The sequence below is a fragment of the Eleutherodactylus coqui genome, chromosome 10, assembly GCF_035609145.1.
Source record: "Eleutherodactylus coqui strain aEleCoq1 chromosome 10, aEleCoq1.hap1, whole genome shotgun sequence".
Taxonomy (NCBI): domain Eukaryota; kingdom Metazoa; phylum Chordata; class Amphibia; order Anura; family Eleutherodactylidae; genus Eleutherodactylus; species Eleutherodactylus coqui.
In genome coordinates, this window is record NC_089846.1 from 107,760,652 (window position 1) to 107,786,561 (window position 25,910).

General features: G+C 40.4%; 1 protein-coding gene across 1 annotated transcript in view; it reads right to left on the reverse strand.

Moving 5' to 3' along the window:
• TENM1 (teneurin transmembrane protein 1) overlaps positions 1-25,910 on the reverse strand; it is a 616,814-nt gene that overhangs the window by 248,002 nt on the left and 342,902 nt on the right. The window contains exons 7-10 of the mRNA XM_066581697.1: positions 23,852-24,004; positions 8,352-8,551; positions 6,330-6,540; positions 763-864 (exon numbers count right to left, since the gene is read on the reverse strand). Of these exons, the coding sequence (XP_066437794.1) occupies positions 763-864; positions 6,330-6,540; positions 8,352-8,551; positions 23,852-24,004 (666 nt within the window). The remainder of the gene's footprint in view (positions 1-762; positions 865-6,329; positions 6,541-8,351; positions 8,552-23,851; positions 24,005-25,910) is intronic.

Here is a 25,910-nt window from a genome sequence, read left to right on the forward strand (position 1 = left end):
GACAGGTTTCTCACAGGCTATATGGACCAATTTGTTGAGTTCCTGGACAACCCATTAAGCAATCTCAGGCTCAGCAACATAATTGACTTATGTGCTTTTTTTCTTTTGATGTTCTACTAGAAAACAAACAGAGAATGGATTGTGAAAATGTATACATTAGGAATGGCCTTTGATCACTGGTCTTTGGGCCACCTGTAGAAATACGCTTACAATCTCTGTGCTGGAGAGTCAAGGGGAAAAGGTATTCTTTGGAGTGAACCCCACTCTACAAATTGGCTGCTGGAGAGGAAATGATGCAAATACGATTTTTGGACAAAGGGTTCCTACTGGGATTTTTGCCCTTGGCTCCTAACTAATGCTTGTGTCAAAGAACAAATAAAATGGGCATTTGCCAGTAGCACTTGTTGATGCTACACAATATGTCCCATAAGTATTAAAATAACCCTCCGGACCTGGACAAACAAATATGGCTGCACCAACATCTCTGGCTACTTGATGCCCATTGTGTAATAGTATGCATTAATAGTATAAGACACTATACCTGCCTTGATTGGCCAGTGCTACTCACATGAGCAGTGCTGGCCAGTCAGAGCAGCATGTAATGTCTTAGACTAGCCCTGCTCATAAGGTAGTCAGATAAGCTGTGCGGCCATCTTTGTATGTCCAGGCCCAGAGTTTTGCTTTAATATAAAGAAAAAAAAATCCTTTTATTTTAAGACATACAATTATATGCAAATAATCAGAAAATTAAAAAAAAAATACCTCTAGAGCAATCTGGTCCCAAGAATCCAGGGAAACAGTGACAATGCCCAGATATACATTCTCCATTGCCATTACAGTTGGTTGAACAATCATCCATCATTTCTGTGAGTGAATAAAATGGCATAAAGTACAGAGCGTTAAAGTTTGGATTCCGCTGTAAAGGTAATGTTCTATCAGGGACTCAATTGCAGAGAAATTGCTGCAAATTTACTTCTGCAGTAAAAATAATCACGCTAGCTTTTATTCTGATATGCAGAGAACTTAAACAAGTATTTGAGTATATTCAATTTTTTCTTGGATGAATAAAATTGTCATAAAATCAGTGACATTAGAGAAATATGATCCACCATGAAGTATGTAAAACTGAACAAATAAATTTCCAAATAGAGTCCTGTATGTGAGATTAGGACAGTTACGCTGTCACTTGCTCAGGTTCGATACATGGTAGAAAAAGATAATTTGTACGTGGGAGTCTTCAAAAAGTTTAATGTCGCCAATACATCACAGGCAAAGCACAAGCTTTTGCTGGACTCCAGCAGACCAAGAATTTATGAAGAAAACACCGAGTTTGATGAATATAGAATAAATGGTGGTGACAGATCATTTAGATTTACGGAAGGATATGACTAATTCCTCATACATCAAGTTGCACATTTACCTGAAATGATCCATAAGTAAAGCTGTTGTCTAAATTATTCTTTGGACATTATCATCATTTATACTGAGCTGAAAACAATAGCTCATGGAAAAGTGCCATCTCTCCAGACTACATGGCTAATGCTTTCTAAAACTTAAAGGGAACCTGTCAGGTCCTCACCGAGGGCAGCATAAAGTAGCGACAGACATGCTGATTTTAGTGGTTTGTCACTTTTTGAGGTAATATGAAGAGCCGTATTTATAACAAGGAGCTTGATGGTATGTGTCTAGGGTTTCCAGAAAAAAAGGGGGGGGGGGCAGCACTTAAATGAACAGTTTACTATGTTAGGGAATTGAAGGGAAGCTGATCAAATTTGCAGACGACACAAAGCTAGGAGAGATAGCTAGCACTAGAGAAAAGAGAGTATTCAAAAAGATCTAGAAAAGCTTGGACAGTGGGCGGTGACTAACACAAAAGTGTTTAGCAAAAAAAAAAAATGAAAAAAATGAAAGAATGGAAGGAATTTGGCTAAGCAGCACATGTGAAAAAGACTTGGTCATATTAATAGATCACAGACTGAACATGAGTCAACGGTGTGATGCAGCAGCCAAAAAGGTGAACACCATTCTGGGATGTATTAAGAGAAGCATAGAGTCTTGATCACGTGAGGTAATTATCCCCCTCTACTCTTAGTTAGACCTCATCTGGAATATTGTGTCCAGTTCTGGGAACCCCGATTTAAAAAAGGCATCGACAAAATGGAGCAAGTTCAGAGAAGAGATACCATGATGGTGAGTGGTCTGCAAATCATGTCCTATGAGGAATGGTTAAAGGATCTGGGAATGTTTAGCTTGCAAAAAACAAGGCTAAGAAGGGAGGTAATAGCTGTCTACTATTATCTAAAGGGCTGTCACAGTGCAGAGGGATCAGCCCTATTCTCATTTGCACAAGGAAAGACTAGAAGTAATGGAATAAAACTGAATGGGAGGAGACACAAATTAGATATTGGAAAAAACTTTCTGACAGAGAGAGTGATCAATGAGTGGAACACGTTGCCATGGGAGGTGGTGAGTTCTCCATCAACTGAAGTCTTCAAACAAAGGCTGGACAAAGATTTAGTGACTCCTGCATTGAGCAGGGGGTTGGACCCGATGACCCCGGAGTTCCCTTCCAACTCTACCCTAATCCATAGGGAGAGCGTCAGGAGGAGGACCCCACAGGTAGAGATGACCTCGGTTGTAAACACAAATGGAGGAGGCTTATGTAGGACCTTTCTGGAGGAAAGTGTGGGGACTTTTATTCTATCCTCTATTTGAAGGTTAGTCACCTCTCCTCGCTTCACTCTTTGGCACCGTTCCTGCCCCAGGATGATGTCTGCAGACAGTAGTTGCATCAGGAAGAATAGAGGATTGCAGGAACAGGCAGATGTTAGAAAGTGCATATCCGGTCTGAAGCCTGGTATCAGTATTTGTTTAGGGGGTGTGGTCTAGGGTATATGTTTAGAGGGTTGAGCCTATTTTTTAAGGGGTTTGGTCAAATATCATAGCCTGGGGGGTTATATCATATATAAATAGGCGGAGCATTATTTTTTGCCACTTTATGGACCTTTTCACAGTGTTCCTGATGTCCATTCTAAAAATTATGGTGAAGGGTTCATTCACGCAACAACATTCACTATGCTATGGCATTCTATCCTGGGGTTCAGCCTGAATCATTGAATGGTATTCAGATAGAACCCCCAACAGAATTGTAGACTTTAATGAGTCAACTGGAACCACAGACTTTATTGCGTTTAATCCTTTGTTGATTGGAGGTTTTACCAGTATGCAGTGTAATAGCCAGAAGACTGTCAATCAGGGCAGGTGGGCGGGGCTAGCAGCCCCTCAAGAATAGGTGTGGCTTATCTTTTGCTGGGAGCTGCAGGGACAATATGTAAGTTCTTAAAAACCAATTCACTTTACCTCAAAGTGGCAAATCACTGAAACCAGCATGTCTGTAACTACGTCATGCTGCCCTCAATGAGGACAGCATAAATTACAAGACAGGCTGCCTTTAACAAATACGCTGTTTATAATGTAAAGATGCATTGTAAAATGTTCAAATGCAATACAGAAATCTTGTAAGCAGAGTGATTCCACTTCACTATCGGGTTGCAAACTGTGAGGCCAGTTTTGGGGTTCCTTGAGCTTAGGGATCCCAATTTGTCTATTTATACCACAGCACTTTTGTGCCTCTAGTCAAAAAATTAGGACCTTCTTCTGAATGATTAAAAGAGTTGTGCAAACCACATCATTTATACTTATTCTGGTAAAAGGCATTCAATTACATTTTTTTACATTAGTATTTATTAAAACGATGTTCCAGCACAAATATATTCACCTTTGATGTATATGTTGGTGCACCCTAGTGTTTCCAGTGCCACCGGCTTCATAGGTCCATCTCAGTCTCCCATCTAGCAGCTGAGCATGTGCAGTGCATCCTGACTTGTACTTGCTATAACATAGCACTGCTCGTCCTGTTCATTCCAAGCATGCACAGTACAAACTCTATATCCCTTTGCTATAGCTGGCACTCTGCCATTTCATTGAAAACTGGGCATGTGCAGGGAGCGTCTGGGTGCAGTAGCTTCAGATTACTTCAGAGCAAGGAGAGTCTGTAGGTTGTGCATGGAGATTGTCCCTGCGTATGAGTAGCTTTCAATGAAGTGACACAAAGTTGGCCAAGGTGGTGAGATATTTACACTAGTTTGTATTGGGCATGCACAAGATGACTAGCACAAGCAGTACTATTTTACAGGTAGTAAAAGTGAGGATACACCGTGCATGCTTGACCACTAGATGGGAGATTGAGATGAGCGGATGAAGTGGGTGACAGTAATAGTGTGCCATGAGTGCACAAATGGCAGCACGGAGACTAACTGACATGGAAACTGTGGAGCATCATGTGCATTGATTTTAGAGGAGAATGTCGGCTACAAAGGTCTGTGAGGTTCAACGATAGGCTATAGTAGAGCAGTTCAACATGAAAATAAACCACAGGGCTACCAGACTTGTGTCTAAAACAACAGTTCAGTGAACCCTACTGCATATGGGGTTCCGAAGTGATGAATGGATCTCGAGTAACTGCCTTCTCCTCCGAGCATGCTTTGGAGGGTGGCAGAGGTGGGCGGCGGCAGGTAGCTGGGGGAGAGAGATCTCTCTCACTCTCCCCCTCACTCCCCTCCGCTCTCCCCCGCTGCCCCCCGCCCCAGCACGCTCGGAGGAGAAGGCAGTTACTTGAGATGAGCGAGGCTCGCTCGAGTAACTGCCCTTACCGAGCGTGCTCGCTCATCTATAGTCACTGCACCTATGCTAAAAAGGTGCATCAGTAGAAAAGGCTTCAATTTACATGGCAGTATTGGAATTGGACAACCGCTGAACAGATGTACATTAGTGTGTCAGACAAGAAACATCAGAGAACAAACACCCCGCAACAATTGCTGAAAAACACAAGCTAGTGGTGGTAGTTTTATGGCCTGGGGAATTTTGGGGGCATTTTCCAGGCCTAGTCAGCCATATGAATGGCCAAGAAAACCAATTTGGTTATGAATCCATCCTTGCAGATCACATACTCTGTCGGCCATTTCTAGTCATGCGACATGTCATATTAAATGCCCCAGGAAAGACAATACGATATGCGCATAGCTAAAAATGTCCGACTGTAGTTTGAAGAGCACTATCAAGACTTCCAAATTCTTCACTGGTTCCCTAGTTTCCCGAACATGAACCCAATTGAGCATATGTGTTCACTTCACAATTCCTTAAAACACAACTTTTATTGGTATCCTAAATAAAATATTGAGATAGGCTCAAAGAAACTAACAAAAAAATAAAGGAATATTTTTCCGTATCTGGGATCCCAGTAGTTCAGGGATAACAGCAATTATGAAGCGACAATTAGCTTCTCTCGAATGCCAGAGAGGTATGCCCAGATGTAAATATTAGCTTTTGAGATTTGTCTGGACGGAAAACAGTTAGGGTACTTGATGTTCATAATCAAAATACTGTTAACCCGAAACTGGACAGTCTCAATTGCTAAATTGTGAGAAAAGCTGAGAGAACACCTATTACACAGTTCCTTCTTCCTAAAAGCACTCCATGCTTAAATCTATCAAAAGGTATAATTCGCTGGCTCAACGCGTTTCTGCTGGATAACCGGCTCCTCAGGAACCTTAGTGAACAAATGTTCATAATCGTGGTGCTATCTTTCAGTATAGCGTAACTGTGCTACGTGATAGAGTAAGTTACTCACGGAGTATAACCTGATCCTTTGAAATGAAGGTCAGGGAAAAAAAACTTGCTTCACTTTAGATTTGAGGTCCCTACTGAAATCTAGGAGGATACCATAGGATGTAAGATTGTGTCCCTCACCAAAAACACCAGGATAAATTCCTCAATAAAGAGGATAAGTATCTCGGAGGAGATTATACTCGTAGCTGGTGGTCATAATAATGGGACTCTGCTCTATATAAATAACTTATACTTCTCCTTTCCACTGAATCCGCTTCTGGCTTTGGCATCAAAAACTTTCACAGAAACTGCTGCTTCAAAAAGCCTGTGTGTGAAACCAACCTTACTGCCTATTTCTAACAGGTATTTTAATATTTCCTTATAAAATACTATACATTGCGACACATGGGATGATTAACTAAGCAAACTGCACCAAATTCAACTAAAGATGTGCCCCTTTTTGGCACAAATGATAAGTGTATATATAATATGTTATGTGCCGATCATATGTGACAATTTAATAAATTTGATTCAATTAGTGCTATTTTTGCCAACTCATCAATTTCCTCATCCTATGACACTATTGATAAATGTCCCCCTCGGTTTAATTATACTAGACTGTCAACAAATGGTTTTTAGAAGAATATGTGGAGAACACTTACCAATTGCTGTTGTTAATACTATGACTTGCTCCATCTTCTTGCCATCATTGTAGAAAGCTAAATGCCAAGTACCTTGGTCCATGTATTCAATGAAACCTGTTTCTTGTAAAGATGGCAGAAAGATACTTCGAGGGGCATGCTGTGGATTTTCTACATTTTTTGGTTCTTGCTTTTTCAAGTGTTTTCCATCCATCAGCTTTACAAAATCAAACTGTGTGAAGATCAAGCCACATTTACATTGGATTGAGCTGGATAGAGGGCACAAACTTTTCTGAGCATTGTAGAAGGTATAACACAATCAAAACTAATGTTTTTAGTATAAAATAGTACTAAATATACCGTCCATTCTCTATGGGGTTAAACATTTGTTACATAGTCAACTTTTGAAAGCAAAGTAGGTTATTCATTTTTTCTCATGTATGACGTACTCGATTCCAGGATTCCTCTTGTGCTGCTCCAGTTCTCTGGAATCTGACTCTTCTAGCCAACAGACAAATGTAGACTTTTCAATTAAATGGAAAATCCAGATACATGTCATCTTGAAACATGTCATATATCACTAAAGGTTTCAATAGAGTGTGGTTGGTTTGTTTGAGAAATTGTAAGGGTCTGAGCTCATGTACCTCCACTAATATGACTTCCTACTATGCCAATAGATCCCTTTTAGGGCCCATATACATAGTTGGAACACAGATACTTGTTAGCCACCATTAGACTGTTATAATATTCACTCTTACATGGGAAATATAGATTTTTTTCTCATAGATTCAAATATAATCTGTAGGTGTCAGTCTTTGTGCTGCAGCTTTGCCTAGTGCATGGAGCCTTAGCTGGATTGTAAGTTTTTAGGTAAGTACACAACCTTACACATGACTATCCTCTATCACTTTAAGGGGTTGTACCAAGATTTCAAGTTATCCTCTACCCCAAGAGTAGATGGTGGTCACATCACTAGGACCCTCACCGATGTAGCAAACAGGACTCCTTTGTCCTACTCCCCTGTCACGGCGAGGGTTGCTACCAGGGGCGTAACTATAGAGGATGCAGGGGATGTGGTTGCACCCGGGCCCAGGAGCCTTAGGGGGCCCATAAGGCCTCTTTTCTCCACATAGGGAGCCCAGTACTATGAATAAAAGCATTATAGTTGGGGGCCCTGTTACAGGTTTTACATTGGGGCCCAGGAGCTTCAAGTTACGCCTCTGGTTGCTACTACCCCTGCAGTGATGTCACTCTGCAAGGATTGCTCACCGAGCATGTGTGGTCAATGCGCCATTCATTTCAATGAGGCTGACGTAAATATCTAAGCAGATGCTACTTGGATATCTCGGCAGTTCCATTGAAATTGAATGGAGCGCTGTTTGACTTGCATGACCAGCGCTTTATGCAGTCTTCTCGTTGTGTTTGTGTGTGTGTGTGGGGGGGGGGAGTCGGGGGCAGTAATTCACAGTAACACAGGACCCCGATTCTTAAAATCAGTGAGTGCACCGATCAGCAAGTTATCCCCTATCCTGTGGATATGGCATAACTTGAAATCTTGCTACAACCCCTTTAATTCATAGGCCCAACTTATGTATATACACTTTCCCTTTTTTCTTGTCTCTACTTCTTTAAACTGTTAATTATTAAAGAATGTTTATTTTCCTGTTGCAGCTGTAAATGTTACACATGTACCACTGCTGTAATTACCCAATATCTTAACTTACGCTGCATTTTGTCCATGCATACCGTGCGAACTGGTTCCATATGACTCAGTAATATTAATCACAATACATATAAATAAGCCATGTGCTTTCTAAGCATAGCACTGACATTTATATTCAGTTAACATGCTGGATTTTCACCTGATTTGTCCTTTTTTCTAACTCAGTATGTCAGATTTCTACCAATTAGTAAAATAGGAAATGGACATAGACACCTTCTCAGAATATTTAAGGTACAATACAAATTTCCTTCAGTCATTATATTTAAAATCTTGGCAGCTTCTATGGTAACATCAGTAGCTGGGGAAAGCATATCAAGTACCTGTGTGTGTGTCGGTGGGATGTTTCTCCTTCCATATATGCCAAGAAGGGAGTCTTTTGAGAAGGAAATATTGAATTTTAAGTATATTGGATGGTGAATTGTAACCTGGAACCGCCAGAATAACCCAGGTGGAATAATCTGCTCAATCTGCTTCCCAATTTCCACTTCTCCAGAGTCGATTGCTCTACCTCTTTGATACACTGCAGACATAAATACCAAAGTAGGTCAAATGCAACTGGACAATTCCAAAGATGTCATAGCATAAAGATGATACAATATTGACATAACTCAAAATAACCACACAGGAGCTGGACATAAACATTAATTGTTGGCAGATCATGCCAATGTTGGCATCACTCATTACGGTGTATGAGGGTAAGCCCAATGCTGTATAGTGAAGTGTTTGGGGTGCCTAATGGGTGATATGTTACATTTCAACCTACCACATCTGTTGTTCTACCAAGAGATAAGCACTACCGGAGCTATCTGTTTTCCCCCTCTCTCTATAGTAAGAAACATGGACCTCAACCATTGTATGTTTTCTGGTAAACAGTTTCTAGTGGTACATAAGGTGATACAATCAAAATGGTGCAACAAACTTTAGTATTCAAATATTACAAAAAGCTATATAGTTAAATTGTTGATTCGGTTTAAAATAAGGCATCATCTAACATCCTACCATGTTGATCCAGAAGAAGGCAAAAAAAAAACCTATGAAAGGGGCATCATTTGCCCTAAATTAAAGGAAAAATTCATTCCCGACTCCAAATATGGCAATCACAATAAATCCCCGGATCAACGTTCTTTCTTCAGAAATCTAGTAGGCAGAACCTGTAATAGGATTACTTTCAATAAAGGCCCAGAAGCCCTCTTGAACTTGTTCAATACAGCAATGTTCACACCATTTTGTGGCAGAGAGTTGCAAAGTGTCACTTCTCTTCATGATGTTGAACCTTCTAGAAGTAGAGAATTTCTGCTTGTCATGGTTATAGGCAGAGATGAGCGAACCTACTCGGACACGCCCGAGTGCCGCGATTTTCGAGTACTTCTGTACTTGGGTGAAAAGATTCGGGGGGCGCCGTGGGTGAGTGGGGGGTTGCAGCGGGGAGTGGGGGGGAGAAGGAGAGAGAAAGAGCTCCCCCCTGTTCCCTGCTGCTACCCCCCGCTCCGCCACGCCTCCCCCCGCCCCCGGCGCCCCCCGAATCTTTTCACCCGAGTACGGAAGTACTCGAAAATCGTGGTGCTCGATCGAGTAATTACTCGAAACGAGTAGGTTCGCTCATCTCTAGTTATAGGCCTAGATGTAGTAAACCTCTGTCCAGCCTGTTCAGATATCTGTACATTATAATGAGATTGCGCTAAACCGTCTTTTCCCCCAAACTGAATAACCCTAAATTTGATAAGCTGTGATGGCCATGCAGTCCACCAATTTCCTCCGTTACCTAGTTTATTCTCCTCTGCACCCTCCCTAGTTCAGCAATGTGGTTTTTATACACAGGTGCCCAAAATTGTACACAATATTTCATTTGTGATTTGTATTCAGGCAGAGCTGTTACTGCTTTGAGCATCTATGCCTCTTTAGATGCATCCCATGATTTTAGTTGCTTTGCCATCAGCTGTCTGGCACTGGTCACTAAAGTTGATTTTAATTGTCCATCGATAATGCCAAGAATTTTTCAGTGACGGTTTTACCTTTTGTTTTACTATTTAGTACATAAATGTAGTTTTTTTCCTCAGTCCAAATGCATAACCTTACATTAATCCATATTAAACTTCATTTGCCGTTTCTCTGCCCAAGCCTCCAGCTTCCCCAAATCCCTCTGTAATATTATATTATCTTCTTATGTGCTGATTACCTTACAGAGCTTAGTATCATCATCCGCTAATATTAAAATTCTACTCTGTAAGCCCTCTACAAGGTCATTAATATACATTTTTTGAAGATAAGGATCCAATACTGACCTCTGCTGTACCCTGTTGATAACCGTGACCCAGTCAGAGTACTTCATTACCCCTGCAGATTTTTTTTTTGTTTTCTCATTTTCTTTTTTTCCTTCTCACTGTCAAAAAATCTTAACTCTTTTATTTTTCGGTTACATAGCTACATGAGAGCTTGATTTTTCTGAGATAAGTTGTATTTTTCAATAGCATCATTTAACATACTATATAATGTACTGGAAAATCTTTAAAAATTTCTAAGTTGGGAAAAGACTTAAAAAAAATACAACTGTGTAATTTTTGGTGAGCGTTTGCTTTTACAACGTTCATAACTAAAGATGAGCAAGCATACTCGCTAAGGGCAATTGCTCGATCGAGCATTGCCCTTAGCGAGTACCTGCCCGATCGGGAGCAAGGATTCGGCTGCGGGCGGCGGGGAGCAGTGGGGGAGAGCAGGGAGGAACGGAGGGGAGATCTCTCTCTCCCTCCCTTCACCCCGCTGCCACCTGCTCACAGCTGCAACTCACCTGTCACCCGCTCCGCCACCCGAACCTTTGCTCCCGAGTGGGGAGATACTCGCTAAGGGCAATGCTCGATCGAGTAATTGTCCTTATCGAGTATGCTCGCTCATCTCTATTCATAATGCTATAGGGTAAAAGCCTCTGCGCTCTTGTCCCGAAACTTATGGAGTTACTGCAGTATATTTATTTGTAATGCATCTGTATAGGGCAAAAAACTGCAAATGGAACAGCTAGTGCAGATAAAACATGCATATAAAGATAAAAATGTATATGGTAGAATGGACGCGTTTCGGGACAGCATCAAGCGCCTTCTTCAAGCAACGTTCATGACGCAGTAAAAGTGTTGCCTTATCATTATTCAGTCGGTAAGTAGGATTACGACAGTACCAAATTTTTATAGCTTTTTTTTTATGTAGTATGACTTATTTTGTGGTACACCTAAATTTTGGTTAGCTTTTTATTCAATTTTTTTCTTGGATATAGGGCGACCGAAAAATTCTGACGTAACGTATATTTTTTCTGATGGTGTTCACTGTGTCATATTTTAATTACCCAGACTTTATTGTTTTTCTTTTATTTTTAATAAGACAACTGGGAAAAGCCTTTATAAATGAAGATATTACTAACAGCACATAAAGCAAGCCACAGCCGTGGAAAGACCTTGAGAGATGCAACTGCCACCCCGATCCGGACCTCATCCACAATGCATATATCAATAAAGAAACGTGGCAGCATCAATGGGTGTAGAAAATTTTAGATGTCCTTTATTCTCCCATAACACCAAGAAATATAGGCGAGAAAGGCCCAATTGGGGACCGAAACGTCGCCTATATTTCTCGGTGTTATGGGAGAATAAAGGACATCTAAAATTTTCTACACCCATTGATTCTGCACCATTTCTTTATTGATATATGAACTGGAAAAAAGGCTGGCGTTGACTCATGTAGACATGTCAAATGCGGTAAGTAAAAAACTACATTTATTTTAACACGACACAGTCAGCTACTGACAACGCGTTTCATACCCAGACAGGGTACTTCATCAGGTCACTATAAAATATACAGAGCAAAGCATATTTAAAGAACAGAAAGACCGATACACTAAGTGGGTGGTGATACTATTTGACCACTGGTTGGGCGTAGCTGAGAGGCCAACCATAGCTCCATTCTGATTATATTGTTTGTTTAAAGTTTCCAAACAAATACATTATATGATTTACAATATAAAAAGAAGCATTAAAAAAAAAAAATAGATAAAAAAGTGGTAATGAAATTAGAAACAAAATGAATTGACAAGATAAAATATTTAAATGTGCTTTTATAGAGACCTCATGAAGTGCCCTTGTGTCTCCGCTCCTTTGGTTGGGATATTACATACGCAAGAGCCTAAAGAGTTTACTTCCTCTATATATACTCACCTGATTCAGTCTACATTTTCAGCTATACGTCTATAAGTAGAGGATAAATGGAGATCCCTTATCCCATCACTTACTAACGATGATTGGTTTAATGCTCTAAAATCTCATTCATCAGTATCTCAAGTGGTAAATAATTAATATACGCTGATATCCCTACTAGAAATATATTACAAAAATTCAACAAGTCAATCTGAGTAGCTCAATGTTTCATACATTATTTTTCCGACATAAATGCTTTCATCCTCTATCATACCGACCTTACCCCTTTAATTTAAATACAACAATCCTACATATTAGCATATACAGTAGCATAGTGCCAAGGGATGATAAGATATCATATTAGATGGCCTTGACTCTTTCATGTCTAGGAGAGATATCAATTTAAAAAGGTCAGCAAACAGCCTGCAAACAGCCTCCCAACAAGCTTCTATGTGCACAGAATGATAGTATCAGGGCTGGATTCCTTCCAATGTATTTTAGGCAGATGCCTAAATCCCTGAGGTATAAGGGATGGGAGTGATACCAGGCACTCATTGAATTGACTTGGACCAGCTACAGAAATAATTACGCAGATCATGATAAGGTTGTTTCTATGTGATGTTTTTTAAAAACAGAGCCTTACAATGTTAACGTTACTTTATGGACTTGTAATATCTCAGGCTAATAAGTTGGACAGTTTAGAATGGGACCAATCGTTTAGATGCCAAGGCCGCTGATGAAGGATGAAGGATTTTAACTGGATACCCATGGTCAGATTATGAATCTATGTTGTGTGAATCTGTAACACAACACCTAATCATTAGTCCTAGTGCATGGGTGTCAAACTCATTTTCTTTGAAGCCTTCAGATGGATGTAAACTCAAAAATTGCATGTGCGAAACATATATAAAGAAAATAGAAGCCATTGATTTCAATGGGTTTGTTCCCATTTCCTTAAAGGGGTTGTCCCGCGAAACAAAGTGGGGATAAGCACTTCTGTATGGCCATATTAATGCACTTTGTTATATACATTGTGCATTAATTATGAGCCATACAGAAGTTATTCACTTACCTGTTCCGTTGCTGGCGTCCCCGTCTCCATGGTGCCGTCTAATCTTCAGCGTCTAATCGCCCGATTAGACGCGCTTGCGCAGTCCGGTCTTCTCCTTTGCTGAATGGGGCCGCTCGTGCCGGAGAGCTCCTTGTAGCTCCGCCCCGTCACGTGTGCCGATTCCAGCCAATCAGGAGGCTGGAATCGGCAATGGACCGCACAGAAGCCCTGTGGTCCACCGAGGGTGAAGATCCCGGCGGCCATCTTCACAAGGTAAGTATGAAGATGCCGGACCGCGGGGATTCGGGTAAGTACTATCTGTTTTTTTTTTTTTATCCCTGCATCGGGTTTGTCTCGCGCCGAACGGGGGGGCTATTGAAAAAAAAAAAAAAACGTTTCGGCGCAGGACAACCCCTTTAAGATCTGCTCTATTTTCCTGAGTGCTTGCGCATCAAAGGGCTCCATAGAAGCCTATAGGAAATGCGCACGCAATATGTACACGCAGAAAACTCTGTGCAATTACACAATCAACCTTGATCATTGCACAAATGCATTGCACTGAGGTGAGCATATTTGCACATATGCTCATCTAGAGAAGTCCTCATCATTGCCTTCAAAGGCTCATTCACATGCATGTATTTGCACTCCGTATTACACACGTAATATGGACAGCTTAAACCCATTGATTTGCATTGGGGTATTCAGTAGAGTTGAGTGAACGTACTCTGCCGAGCTTGATGCTCGTTCGAGTACTAGCATACTCGATGGTGCTCGCTACTCGAGCAAGCATCACGTCGTGTTCGACCCTGCTCCAGTTTTGACCCCTCCCTGCTGCGATGCTGCGCACGTCAACGGCAGTTTGTGGCTGGCTTGGGGGGGGGGGGGAGAGAGAGAGAGAAATAGAGAGAGAGAGAGAGAAAAAAAAATTAAAAGCTCGCCAACCGGCGGGTCCCATACAAGAATGCTCAAGTCTCACATTGAAGTCAATGGGATTCGTTACTCGAATAGAGCTCTCGAATTTTGCGAAAAGCTCGACTCGAATAACGAGGTGCTCGCTCATCTCTAGTAATCAGACATGTATTTTTCACGCATTTATTTTACACGTGAAAAAAATTGCAGCACATACTATTTCGGTCCATATTATGACCAAAATTGCCAATTAAAGTTAATGGGATCATGTAATTACGCAGTAAATACACATGATACATTCGTATTTCCTGCGTATTCACACATGAAGACAGGAGAAATCTATGGTACCTACTTGCGTTTTTTTGTGGTCTTGTGCAAAAAAATCGCAGGAAAGTCCAAATACACAGCGAATACACACAATTTGGGTCCTTGAAATGCTGCATATTTCACAGACCAAAACTGCATTATCCTGTGTGAATGAGCTCTACATATATCTACTCCTTAGGACTTCTTTAGATTACCATATTTGCATGTGTACAATATATGCATGCAATGCGCAGAGAATAGAACCTATTGATCTCAATAGGTTCATTCTCATGAGTATGTTTTGCGTGCACATTTTGGTATTATGCAGCAAATGCAAGTATCTCAGCAGCTTTCTATAGTGTAAGTAGCTTTTTATATGGGTTGTTGTTAAAGTGGTTCAAATTATTCCACCAGAGATGTTACAGTGCACCACTTGGTTAGTGAAAGGCCAAAATATCCTTTAGGACCAGGTTAGATAATAGCCAGTCCCTTTCACCTCTTTAGCACCAAGCTTCCTACCCTGGAGGGTGGCTAGGGTTCCTGTATAGGGCTGTCAGAGCTGTTTCGCCACTGGTGAGTTCCTGAACGGAGCGTTGTGAAGGTGCATGTCACAGCTCAGAATCCAAGATGGCACCCTGTGCTGGTGCTGCCTCCTTTGCCAAGTGCTCGCTGCATCCTCTGGGGAAAGTGGAGAACTTGCCCTACCGTGTTCGGATCTAGTGGGCCAGGTAGAATGATATGGGGGGCCAGATTCGGCCCGCGAGCCTTGAGTTTGTCATATGTAGCATACTATATATTGTACCTGAATGCTTCATACAGAGGCATATGGATGTGTTCTTTGAATATATATTCATATGGAATTTATGAGAAAACACATGTAGCTGTTCCATGGCATTCTGTATCAAGGAGGCATTGCTTCTAGCAGAAAAAAGCTGTGTTTCAATAAGAAACCATATGACAGTTTACAAAGTTCCCATGACTACACAATTCAGAACCATAAGGACTCTGCGTGGCACCGTCTAGATACTATTCACATGACTTTTCCATGTGCATGGGGCTAAAGCACACATATGGGTAGAGTGTCTCTGTGCAAGAACTGTACATGGGCCTCTCGTACAAAAGCTGATTTATAAAGAGTGAAGGGATAATCACAGAGTTTTTCTCTTTTGGTTCTCTAACAAATGCTGGTGCCAATTTCTCTAGTGGATCACAATGTAACTGTATGTGAAGTGAGTCATCAACACCCTCTTAAAGGGGTATTGTGGTGATGTAGAAATGGGTGATAACTGATAGATCTGTGGGCATCCAACCACTTGTAACCCCACCCTTATTGAGAATGGGATTTTCTGTTTAGCCCACTTACAGTGGCTTCTGTATCACAGCTCCAATTAAAGTGACATCACTTTAAATGTAAAGATAGCCACGCATTACGCTACTTTCGTCAGCTCCATTGAGTGGCACTCAGCTCAGCTCAAGTGGAGTGGCTCTGCGCATGTGCAGCGAGCTCTCCATTCACTAAGGTTGAAGCTGCAATACTGCTGAAAAAAAATCACATTGCCAAATACCCCTTTGAATGCAAACTTATAGCCAACAGGAAGAGCTATTATGTATTTATAGTGGTAGTGAGTAGAGATGAGTGAGTATGCTCGGTAAGGTGAGTTACTCGAGCGAGCCTTGCTCATCGAGTAACTGGCTTCTCCTCCAAGCGTAGGGGGGGGCAGTGGGGGAGAGTGAGAGAGATCTCACTCTCTCCACCCTGCTAACCCCCGCCACCCTCCACTCACCCCCACCGCCCCCTTCCCCCCAGATATGCTCAGAGGAGAATGCAGTTACTCGAGATGAGCGAGGCTCACTCGAGTAACTCACCTTACCGAGTGCGCTCGCTCATCTCTAGTAGTAAGTCTTATGCCTACATTGCCTACGTGCAGCTGTAATGGTTGCACCTATAGTATCACCTCTGTTGAACCATGAGCAATCAAAGACCTCCTGGGGGCCAAAGGGTTGTTATACTGTAGTTTGTAAAGTTAATGAAGTTTGTTAGAGCAATAAATATTTATCCATTTTGTATCCATCTTGTATTCTTCAGCCTGTCAGATTTTTTGTTGATATTTTCCTTTATGAGAACCTTACAGATATTACATCTAGTACAATCTTGCTTCATCAGAACATCCCATACGCTCCGTCTTTAAGACAAGAGGAACAGACACAAGCCTGGTGCTATCAGCAATGTACAGAAATCTCATTAGAAATAGTTCCACTCGGCCTGAGAAGAGTCTGCCTCACAACTAAGATGTCACTATTCTTGCTTAGTTTTAATAACCAATAATAATAAATGAATTATAAAAAATTATAATTGTACAAGTGAGGCGTGTTCTAGCCTCGATGCAAATATCTTTGTATATATACTTTTGCTGGTTAATGGAATAAACAGAAGAACTTACTTGATTACACTAGGAAAATATGTGTGGCTATTCAGTTCTCAGAGTACTCCATTCTTCTGTTATTTTGAAACACCGAAAATATACCTAAAGCGTTATTTATGCTATCTAGTTCATATCAGGGTGTATGATGAGATTGTTCTGCTGACAACAATTTCTCCTTACTTCCCCATACACATGAACGCTTGGTTTGGCCAAGTGCTCATGCGGTTTTCTATTTGGAGAGTGGGAAAAGCCACAGCCAGACAGCTTTAGTGGTGACTTATCTCAAGGGAAAACGAAGGATTGGGTATTAAAAGTCAACCCGTCCAATCCTTCTTTACAACAGTATTTTCTATCATGGGAAAGTCGGGAGCCCCCACGCACCTATGTGAATCACCTTATCTCTCCAGAATTGGTAGTTCCACACAACTTTATACTAACGTGTACGGGGTCTAAAAGGGAACCTGTCATGTACTTTATGTTGCCCTCATTGAGGACAGTACAAAGTAATGACAGACACACTGATTTCGCAGTCTATCACTTATGGGTTGATCTTGTGTAGTATCCAAGCACTTCCATAGTCAAGCCACAGCACCTAGCAAGAGATTACTCCGGCATATTCATGAGACGCCGGTAACTCTGCCCATCCACTGTGATTGACGCTTTTCTCAGCATGCAGTATGACAGTGATACTTTTAGCAATCCTGGTCGATGGATGGGGTTAGTAGGACCTCATGAATAAGCGGGACTGATCTCTCTACAGGTGCTGTGGCTTCACTATGTCAATGCTCGAACACTATACATCTCCCATAAGTGACAGACCACTGCAATAAGCATGTCTTGTCACTACTTTACTCTGCTCTCCATGAGGACGGCATAAAGTACATGACAGGTTCCTTTTGAGAGCAACGTTCTACCTTTTATTTACATGACACTGATATTCTCACAATTTTCCTCTTCTCCGACCTAGCATTAAGCACTGTGGAGTGAATGTATGTTGTACTGCATTTCCTTCTTCCTTGTAAACCCCTTTCTTCTAGAAACCATGACTTTTCTTTTTAATTAACACATCATCTTGACTTTTGCTAGATGTCCGAATATCTCACTTTTGTTGAAACCACAATAACCAATGTGAAATATTTTCGTCCCCCCCCCCCCCTCTCATAATAGGACTTAGTTGGAAAGAAATTGAACAATGGCATATTTCATGTACTTATCTATAGACCAGTGCTCAGAACAATTTGTATCTGCAGTGATTTTATTGTGCATGCTGAAAAAATAGAAAAGATTCCATGAAGCAATACGGATAAGCTCTAGAGTGTTATAATCCGCTCTGTATTAAATATTAAGGAATCAGGCAATGTCTTGCTGAGCTTTGCAGTGAATGAACACGCAGGCTTCTATAATCCATAGTGTCAATAATGTCAAGCGCCGAACCTACAGAACATACATTATGATCTTGACTCTGATTGTAGTTACATTTTTACAATTTAGCATTATTTTAACTCTGTTGTGATTTATTGTCATTATAAAGTATCATTTATTATACAATTTACTGTAATATACAGCTTCTTGATTAAGGACCTGTTTTAAGTACCCTTGTGCCTTAATACATTGTATATGCACTTCTAACTGGCTGTTAGCCTTTCTTTCTTGCTCTTTGTAATGCAGCAGTAACATAAGCTCATAAAATTGTTTCTCTGCAAGAAAGTTACCTTTTTATTGCTGTTTCCAAGGGTATTCTCCTATGAACTTATAAAATGCTTAATAAAAATTCCACTTATTTTAACATTGATTTTTGTGGCTTGATTCTTTCTGCCAGCATATACCTCACTAATCCTAACTTATTAAAATTTGTGAAAAGCAATCCAAGAGCCACTTATGATTCACATCGGGGCTTCCAAACTGAGTAAAAATATATTTTCAATATACATTTATTTTTAACTATTTTGGGTTCTACTTTAACAACATTCTTCTGCAGAATCATTGTTTTATTTCTTTCTTCATGCAGACTTCGGTTTGTAACTTTTTACTTACAACAATAAGAGTTGAAGGATTGGTTTCTAATCTACAGGATTTCTTGAAGAGGTGGCGGTCCACCTGTATATGTCACATATCAGGATTTCCTTATAGCTCAGGTCTATATTACTATTATTTTTTTATTTCATTGTCATTACTCACAATCTAAATTCCAAATGAAAGTGGTTGTCCGGTTGTGAACTACTGATGGTCTATTCATAGGATAGGTCATCAATAGAGATGAGTGAGCACACTCGGTTAAGGCAATTACTCGAGCGAGCATCACTTTTCTCAAGTAACTGCATACTCGTCCGAGCAGATGCGGGGGAGAGCGGGGGGGGGGGGGGGCGGAGAGGGACCTCTCTCTCACCCCCACCACCCTATGCTCACCCCCGCCGCCTTCCCGCATCTGCTCGGATGAGTATGCAGTTACTCAAGAAAAGAGATGCTTGCTCGAGTAACTGCCTTAACCGAGCGTGCTCGCTCATCTCTAGTCATCAATGGTAGATAGGTGGAGGCCTAATGCCTAGGATCCCAGGTGGTTAGTTATTCGATAGGCCACTGTGCTCATGCACTAAGCTAATTTCTTACAGGAAGCAAACAATTCTGTTCCCACTGCAGTGGCCAGATTTGGTATTATAGGCACAGTTTCCATTCACTTCAATGTGAAATTTACCTACAATACTAAACAGAGCCACTGCAGTGAGAATGGAGCTCTCTGCTTCCTGTAGAAATCAACTCACTGCACAAGCGCACTGGCCCAGAGAACAAGGGATCGGCAGGGTTCCGGTCAGCAAACCCCTGCTGATTTACTACTGATGACCTATCCTTAGGATGAGCCATTAGTAGTTCACAACAGGACAACCCCTTTAACCTATCAGTATGTTTTTGAAGTGTGTAAGGAAATGAACATAAACACTTCACTTCCTTCACTTCTTTTCCAATTGGCTGAGGAGGGAGTGGGGGGAGGGCACTGTGTTGGGAACTTCAGCACAGCCCAATTCAAGTGAGCAGGGCCAGCTGCAGATCCATGCACAGCAGTGCTATATAGGCTATGCAGAACTCCTAGGAGTGCTATGTAGGGTGTGCTTAGAGGGTGATGTAGCTCTATACTAGTGTTGTATCCCCTTCGATATTAGGATAGGTGGTGGTCCAACAATTTACAAATACGTCATCATTTTACTATATACCATGTCCTGTTTGAGAACACAGGTTACTGAATAAAAACGATGTCTGTGGACATTAAACTAGTTATTACACCTGATTCAACCCATGAACACGCACATTCAGCTTTGCCAAACATAAATGTTACGTATTCCTGTTGAGGAAGGAGGCATGAGGGAAGATAATGGAGGACTGGCTAAAGAAATTTCGACATTTTCCCCAAGAATGAATAATCAGCAGAGTCTGCTGCCATTTCTATATATTACATTGTTGAAAGATTTATTGTCATCGTATAATCTACAAACAAACCTGGCTATGCACATAGCAGTATGCTAAATGATAGCTCTGTTAACATCCATCATCCCCAACTCCACATAAACATGGCTATTTAGTTAGGTTGACAGGGTATGTTTCTTCAATATAAAACCTGGACACTGCTTATCTCTAGGGAAACATAAGATTGAATATTTTTGAATTCAAATCCGGTTGGGATGTTCTTATACACAGTCAAATTTTCAATCCATTAAAATATTTTGTAATAGGTCCTCCCATTTTACCCTTAACATGGATCACGCTTAATATGGTCAAATAATGCAAATGCACTCTTATAATAAAACACAGAAACAGTAATATGAAATAAGCATGTTACAGTCATTATCGTTAGTTTAAAGAAGCACTTCAGCAATTCTTTTGCCTACGCAGTACAGCACAGGCTACATGTACATTATATGTGCGCAGGGGGAGTACTGTATGGAGTTATTGAGGAATTATTCCCTCTTAGTGTCAGAAATCAAAACAGAGACCTTCTGTGCTCCAGTCGGTAGCTCTCACTACTGAGCCATCCAGCCTGTGGACATTTCACCTGCATGACTCTCAGCCTTGTTCCCTGATCCCAGTTATCTAATTTCTGCCTCCTGGTCCTGACCCCACCTCTGTTCTTGGTTAAGTTCATTATAAAAACCTAACCCTGCCACTGCACCAGTGCGTGATTATTATGCTTCACTATCCATTGATCAAGCTCCACTTCCACCTGCTCCTCTACTAGTCAACTGAGACCTTCTGATATCGACCCCTGGCTTCCCTTCTGAATATGCTACCCGCCTCCTCCGTTTGAACCACAAAACTGAGACCTTCTGATACTGACACCTGGCTTCCGTTCTGACAATGCTATCTGCCTCCTCCATTTGTACTGCGACACTGAGACCTTCTGATACCAACCTCTGGCTTCCCACCCAACAATTCGACCTGCCTCCTCCATTTGTACTGTAAAACAAGACCTCCCATTGCTGATTCCTGGCTCATCCCTGATTACTCTCTTCAGATCTGCAGCTACTACACCTGAGGCTCCAACCCAGGGGCCAAAACTGCTACACTTAGTTGCCAAAAGCAAATCGGAACCTAAACAAATTGATTTACCCAATCAATCATAATGATCAGAGAATTGTGAAGTGTTTGGCATATTGCTAAAACACGAAAGAACAATTGCCCACATGGGTAAAAAATGTGTCCACTTCTAGTCTTAACTTTGTATTCTGATGTGTTTGTGATTTATTGACCCATTTATTTATGCATTTTTAATTGGATATTATATGACTTTACAATTTTTGCATTTATAAAAACTGTATAGTTGTCCTTTTTTGGTTGGTCAGTGGCAGATGCACCTTTCGAATATGAAAGCAAACCCCATAAGGTCAATTAAAATAGAATATGCAGAACTTTAAACTATTACAAAAAAACAGAAGACAAACTATGACAAACCTAACATTCCGTTTGATCTCAATTTCACGGACTTTACTGCAGTGAGCCTTTACTGGTCAAAGCAAATTATTAATTTCATTATCGTAATAAAATTTGCGCATTTCAAGTATCTGCAGAAGAACATTATTTGCTTGATTTCCTAATGGTGCAACTCAATACCCTGCTGAAACCATTATTCTGGAGGAAGAGACCTCATTAAAATATCTCTTGATGATCTTTCCTTTTTGGCGTCTGTTACACTGAAGTCATAGTCTACTGAGGTTTCACTTGCAAGAATTTTGTTGGGTCTTTACAGTTTCACTGTGGTTTTCTAATGAAAGTTAATACGTTCTCTACAAAGTCTTCTTTAGTAAATTCATCAGACCAATTGGAATATTGAATAAGGTATATATTGTGATGTAAAATTAATGATACTGTTTGTATGTTGACAGTAATGCATATTCTGCATTTAATACATTTGTTTGCTAAAAAGTTAAATACATACCAGATTGAGTACAAATGTAGGTCATAACTTTAAAGAAGTTTAAAAAATCTGAATAAAACCAAAGCTCAATGATATGAATGCCATCTAATGCGCTGTAGAGGTTATCTGACTTTGAAAAAAAAAGGCAGCTTCAATTTGTTGATACAACCAAAAGTACTCACCTCCTTTTCCCCCAATCAATCCATTGCTGAAGCTCAGGCGATCCATCCAGTCTTTGTTTACAAGTGGATTTCATGTGATCACGGCAGCCAATCAGTCGCTGCAGTAATCACATGCCCTACTAGTGGCATCACCACTCAGTAATTAGAGCTATGATGCTAGACGTATGGCAGGTAACTACTACAGCCACTGACTAGCTGCAGCGGCTACCGGAAATATAGGCAATATGAAATGTCACTGATGCCCACATATAACCAGAAATCAATGAAGGACCGCAGGAGCTGCAGTGTTGGATTACCAAGAAAAATAAGAGATGGCTACTTGTTCTTTTTTTCTTGTTGTATGGCATCAGTATTTTATAAACATATTACAACTTTGAACGCTTCTGGAACTTTCCTTAGGCAATGAGAAGCAGATCTTCAGAGTACGTTTTCTGAACCAGAAGTGGCCTGTATCCTAAATAGATCACAAATGGCACCTTTTAATTTTTTAAAAAAAGTTGGTTAGCCCCTTTAAGGAGGTGGCTCTTTGGGGCCCTAAAAATCACCTTCCAGCTCTCCTAACATATCTGTTTTTGTACAATTTTGTATTCCCGTAGAAGAACAACTCTGGAGCACCTCTTCTTTACATGCATTGCCTCATTCCTCTGTTATTTGAACTGGAAATTGATGAATAAATTGACAACTTTTGAACAAAGTCAGAAAAATTACCAAAGTTTTATAATTATCTTTGCTTAATTCACAAACATACTGCATTTTTATGACATAGTGCAGCAGCCATAAAGTAACAACAGAAAATGCAGCCATATTTGTTGTCACTTTATAAGAAATTGTGCACGGCGCTGCGGAAAATGTATACATTATATAAAAATGAGTAAACTAAATAAAAATGGCTACTGTATAAAAAAATCTTTGTCCTGGCCACGCTTCTAACTTCTGACTCATTAATATAGGGTCATATTTACAGAATTTTTTTTATTGAGATGTGGAATGTCCTAGAAATGGGCAATACATAGATATCCCATACACTATAGCTTCATATCATCCTTCAACAAATGACAAATAAGTACATTTGGGCTTTAACCCTTTGCAATCCAATTTTGGAGTCAGGGTTTCCTAGGGGTCTTTCTCTTTCTGCCATTATACAATGGTGCCACCTGCTGGCTAGAGCCAGTACTGCGGTATTGAACATGCTGGAGAGTCCATCGACAACAGAGCGGCCAGTAATATACAGTAAGAATACCCTGCCGGACGTCTTCCGACATCGAAGCTGTACAGGCTTCAATCAGAATGTCTTTAGACGTCAGACAGTGGATTGGAAAGGGTTAAGGACATTGCAAAATATTCTAGTTGCTTAGCAATTGCTTAATAATTACCTTTCTTCTCTGCTTTATCAGTAGCCTTTCCTCCGAGTGGTGAATAAGTGGTGTCCGTAGACTCCTCTCCTTTGCTTCCTTTGCTGACCCCATTCTCATAAAGCTGACTCCCCACTGGTTGAAGTTGCCAAGTTAAACCAAACAAGTGAACTGCTATAAAAAAGGAAAGACATTAATCCCAAGGACGGAAAAGATATAGGCACACATGCAATAAAAACATACTTGACGTAAGAAATTATCATCTTTATCCACTAATTCATGCTTATTATCGGCTTTGCTCTTTTGGAATTTAACATTGCAAGAACAAAGACATAAATCTTGTATAGGCAGCAGGAGACTGACCGCTGCACATAATTTAAAGAGGCTTTGTTTTTCCACACATTTATCTCACTGACGGGTAATTATTGCTATATGTACTAAAATAATCATTTGTTTAACTACAAATACAAATTGTATGGTAATAGGTTTAACTGGCGTCCTGTGATCATGCTACGGAGTATCTCTTAATTAACTTAGTTGATTAATTTGACCATAAATGAGAATCCACTTAAGATGATAAATGAGAGAAATCTTACAAAGTGTCTTAAAACAACAAATATGGAAAAAACAAAACATCTTGAAAGTCTTAGATGACTAAATCTCATACTAGAGCTACATAATATCTATTACGTGTCTACGCTAGCATGCTGACCGTAAAGTGGTGCTTGACTGCTGTCTGTTTCCAAGGATAACTTGTAGAAATGTAATATGACCTATGTGTGAATGGAAAAAACATGGAATAACTCCAATTCAGATCAAATTAGACCGATTCTCCTTCTTGAACTTGCAATTCCTACATGAATACACATATTTATCAGAGCATAACATACGCTGACTCATGAGACACATCAATATTTTAAGACTTTGTACATATTTGTGTTGAAGGCACTGTTAAGAGTCTACTTTGCAAGTCCAGTCTAAAAAACTGGATAAAATAGTTCGTCGGGCTGCACTATTTTGTGTGTGAAAATGACACATTAGCTCAGAAACTCAATGGCTCTTGTTATAATCAATGGAGGCCAACTGGCACTGGTCTTGTCCAACATGTGATGGATCTGTCTTTGGCTTCTATTCCATTTTTCTGTTCTTTTAACTGAGTACCCAGACACAAATGTGAATAAAGTCCAACAACTTAGTTGGTTCTTTGGCTTTTCCCATTCTACACAGGTAGCAGATGACATTGTTGTCTCCTGAAGTAACCTATTAGAATATCGCAGACACTGCAGGGAATGCTATTTGACTGCCAAACGTAGAAGCAGTAATGTTATTCCTTCCTTTAGAGGTACAAGGAATTGAAGTGTAGAAAAGGGTTTTTTCTTTTTTGGATCTTTCTTTTATGAGCAAATTTGTTCGCCCCATTGCCAATTGAGTGGCATAGCCTGAGACTGCAGATAAGCCAATACCATTGAGTCCATGTATAATTGCAGTATGGATGACTATATCCACACTGATCTCGAATTTTACCAATATCGACTAATTACTAATGTGGATTGCAATTAATCACTGAACAAAGTATAAGGCCTTGTATAATTCTAAGCTCATTATTTATATACTGTATATTTAGGAAAAATATGGTGTTGCGAGTCACTGACTCGAAGGCTATATAACTTTTGGAGAAATGACTGTCAAATGGAATAAGCAGTATTAGCAGTGATAAAACTGTAGTTTGAGGGCTTGGCCTGGGTATAGTACTAACAAGAATAAGTCTAGAGGCACAGAAGGCTGAGAGACAACTCTTACGATGGACATGTTTGTTAACTCTTCTTTATAACAACTAAGAATACCATTTTGATATCCATTTGGCCAATTTATGTTGATGTACTTTGTCCTCAACCTGTACAATTTACTCTGTTCATATCTGCATTAGGACTTTCCGCCAAGATTTCCATCAGTTGTGATGGTAAGAATACTTGTGCTATTCTTGCAGTCAAAACTACAGAAACCTCAATGGAACCCCGATGGACCTCACTATACAGTAAGTTGTAAGATGGTCCCAGCGCAGCATTGTGACTTCCTTTAT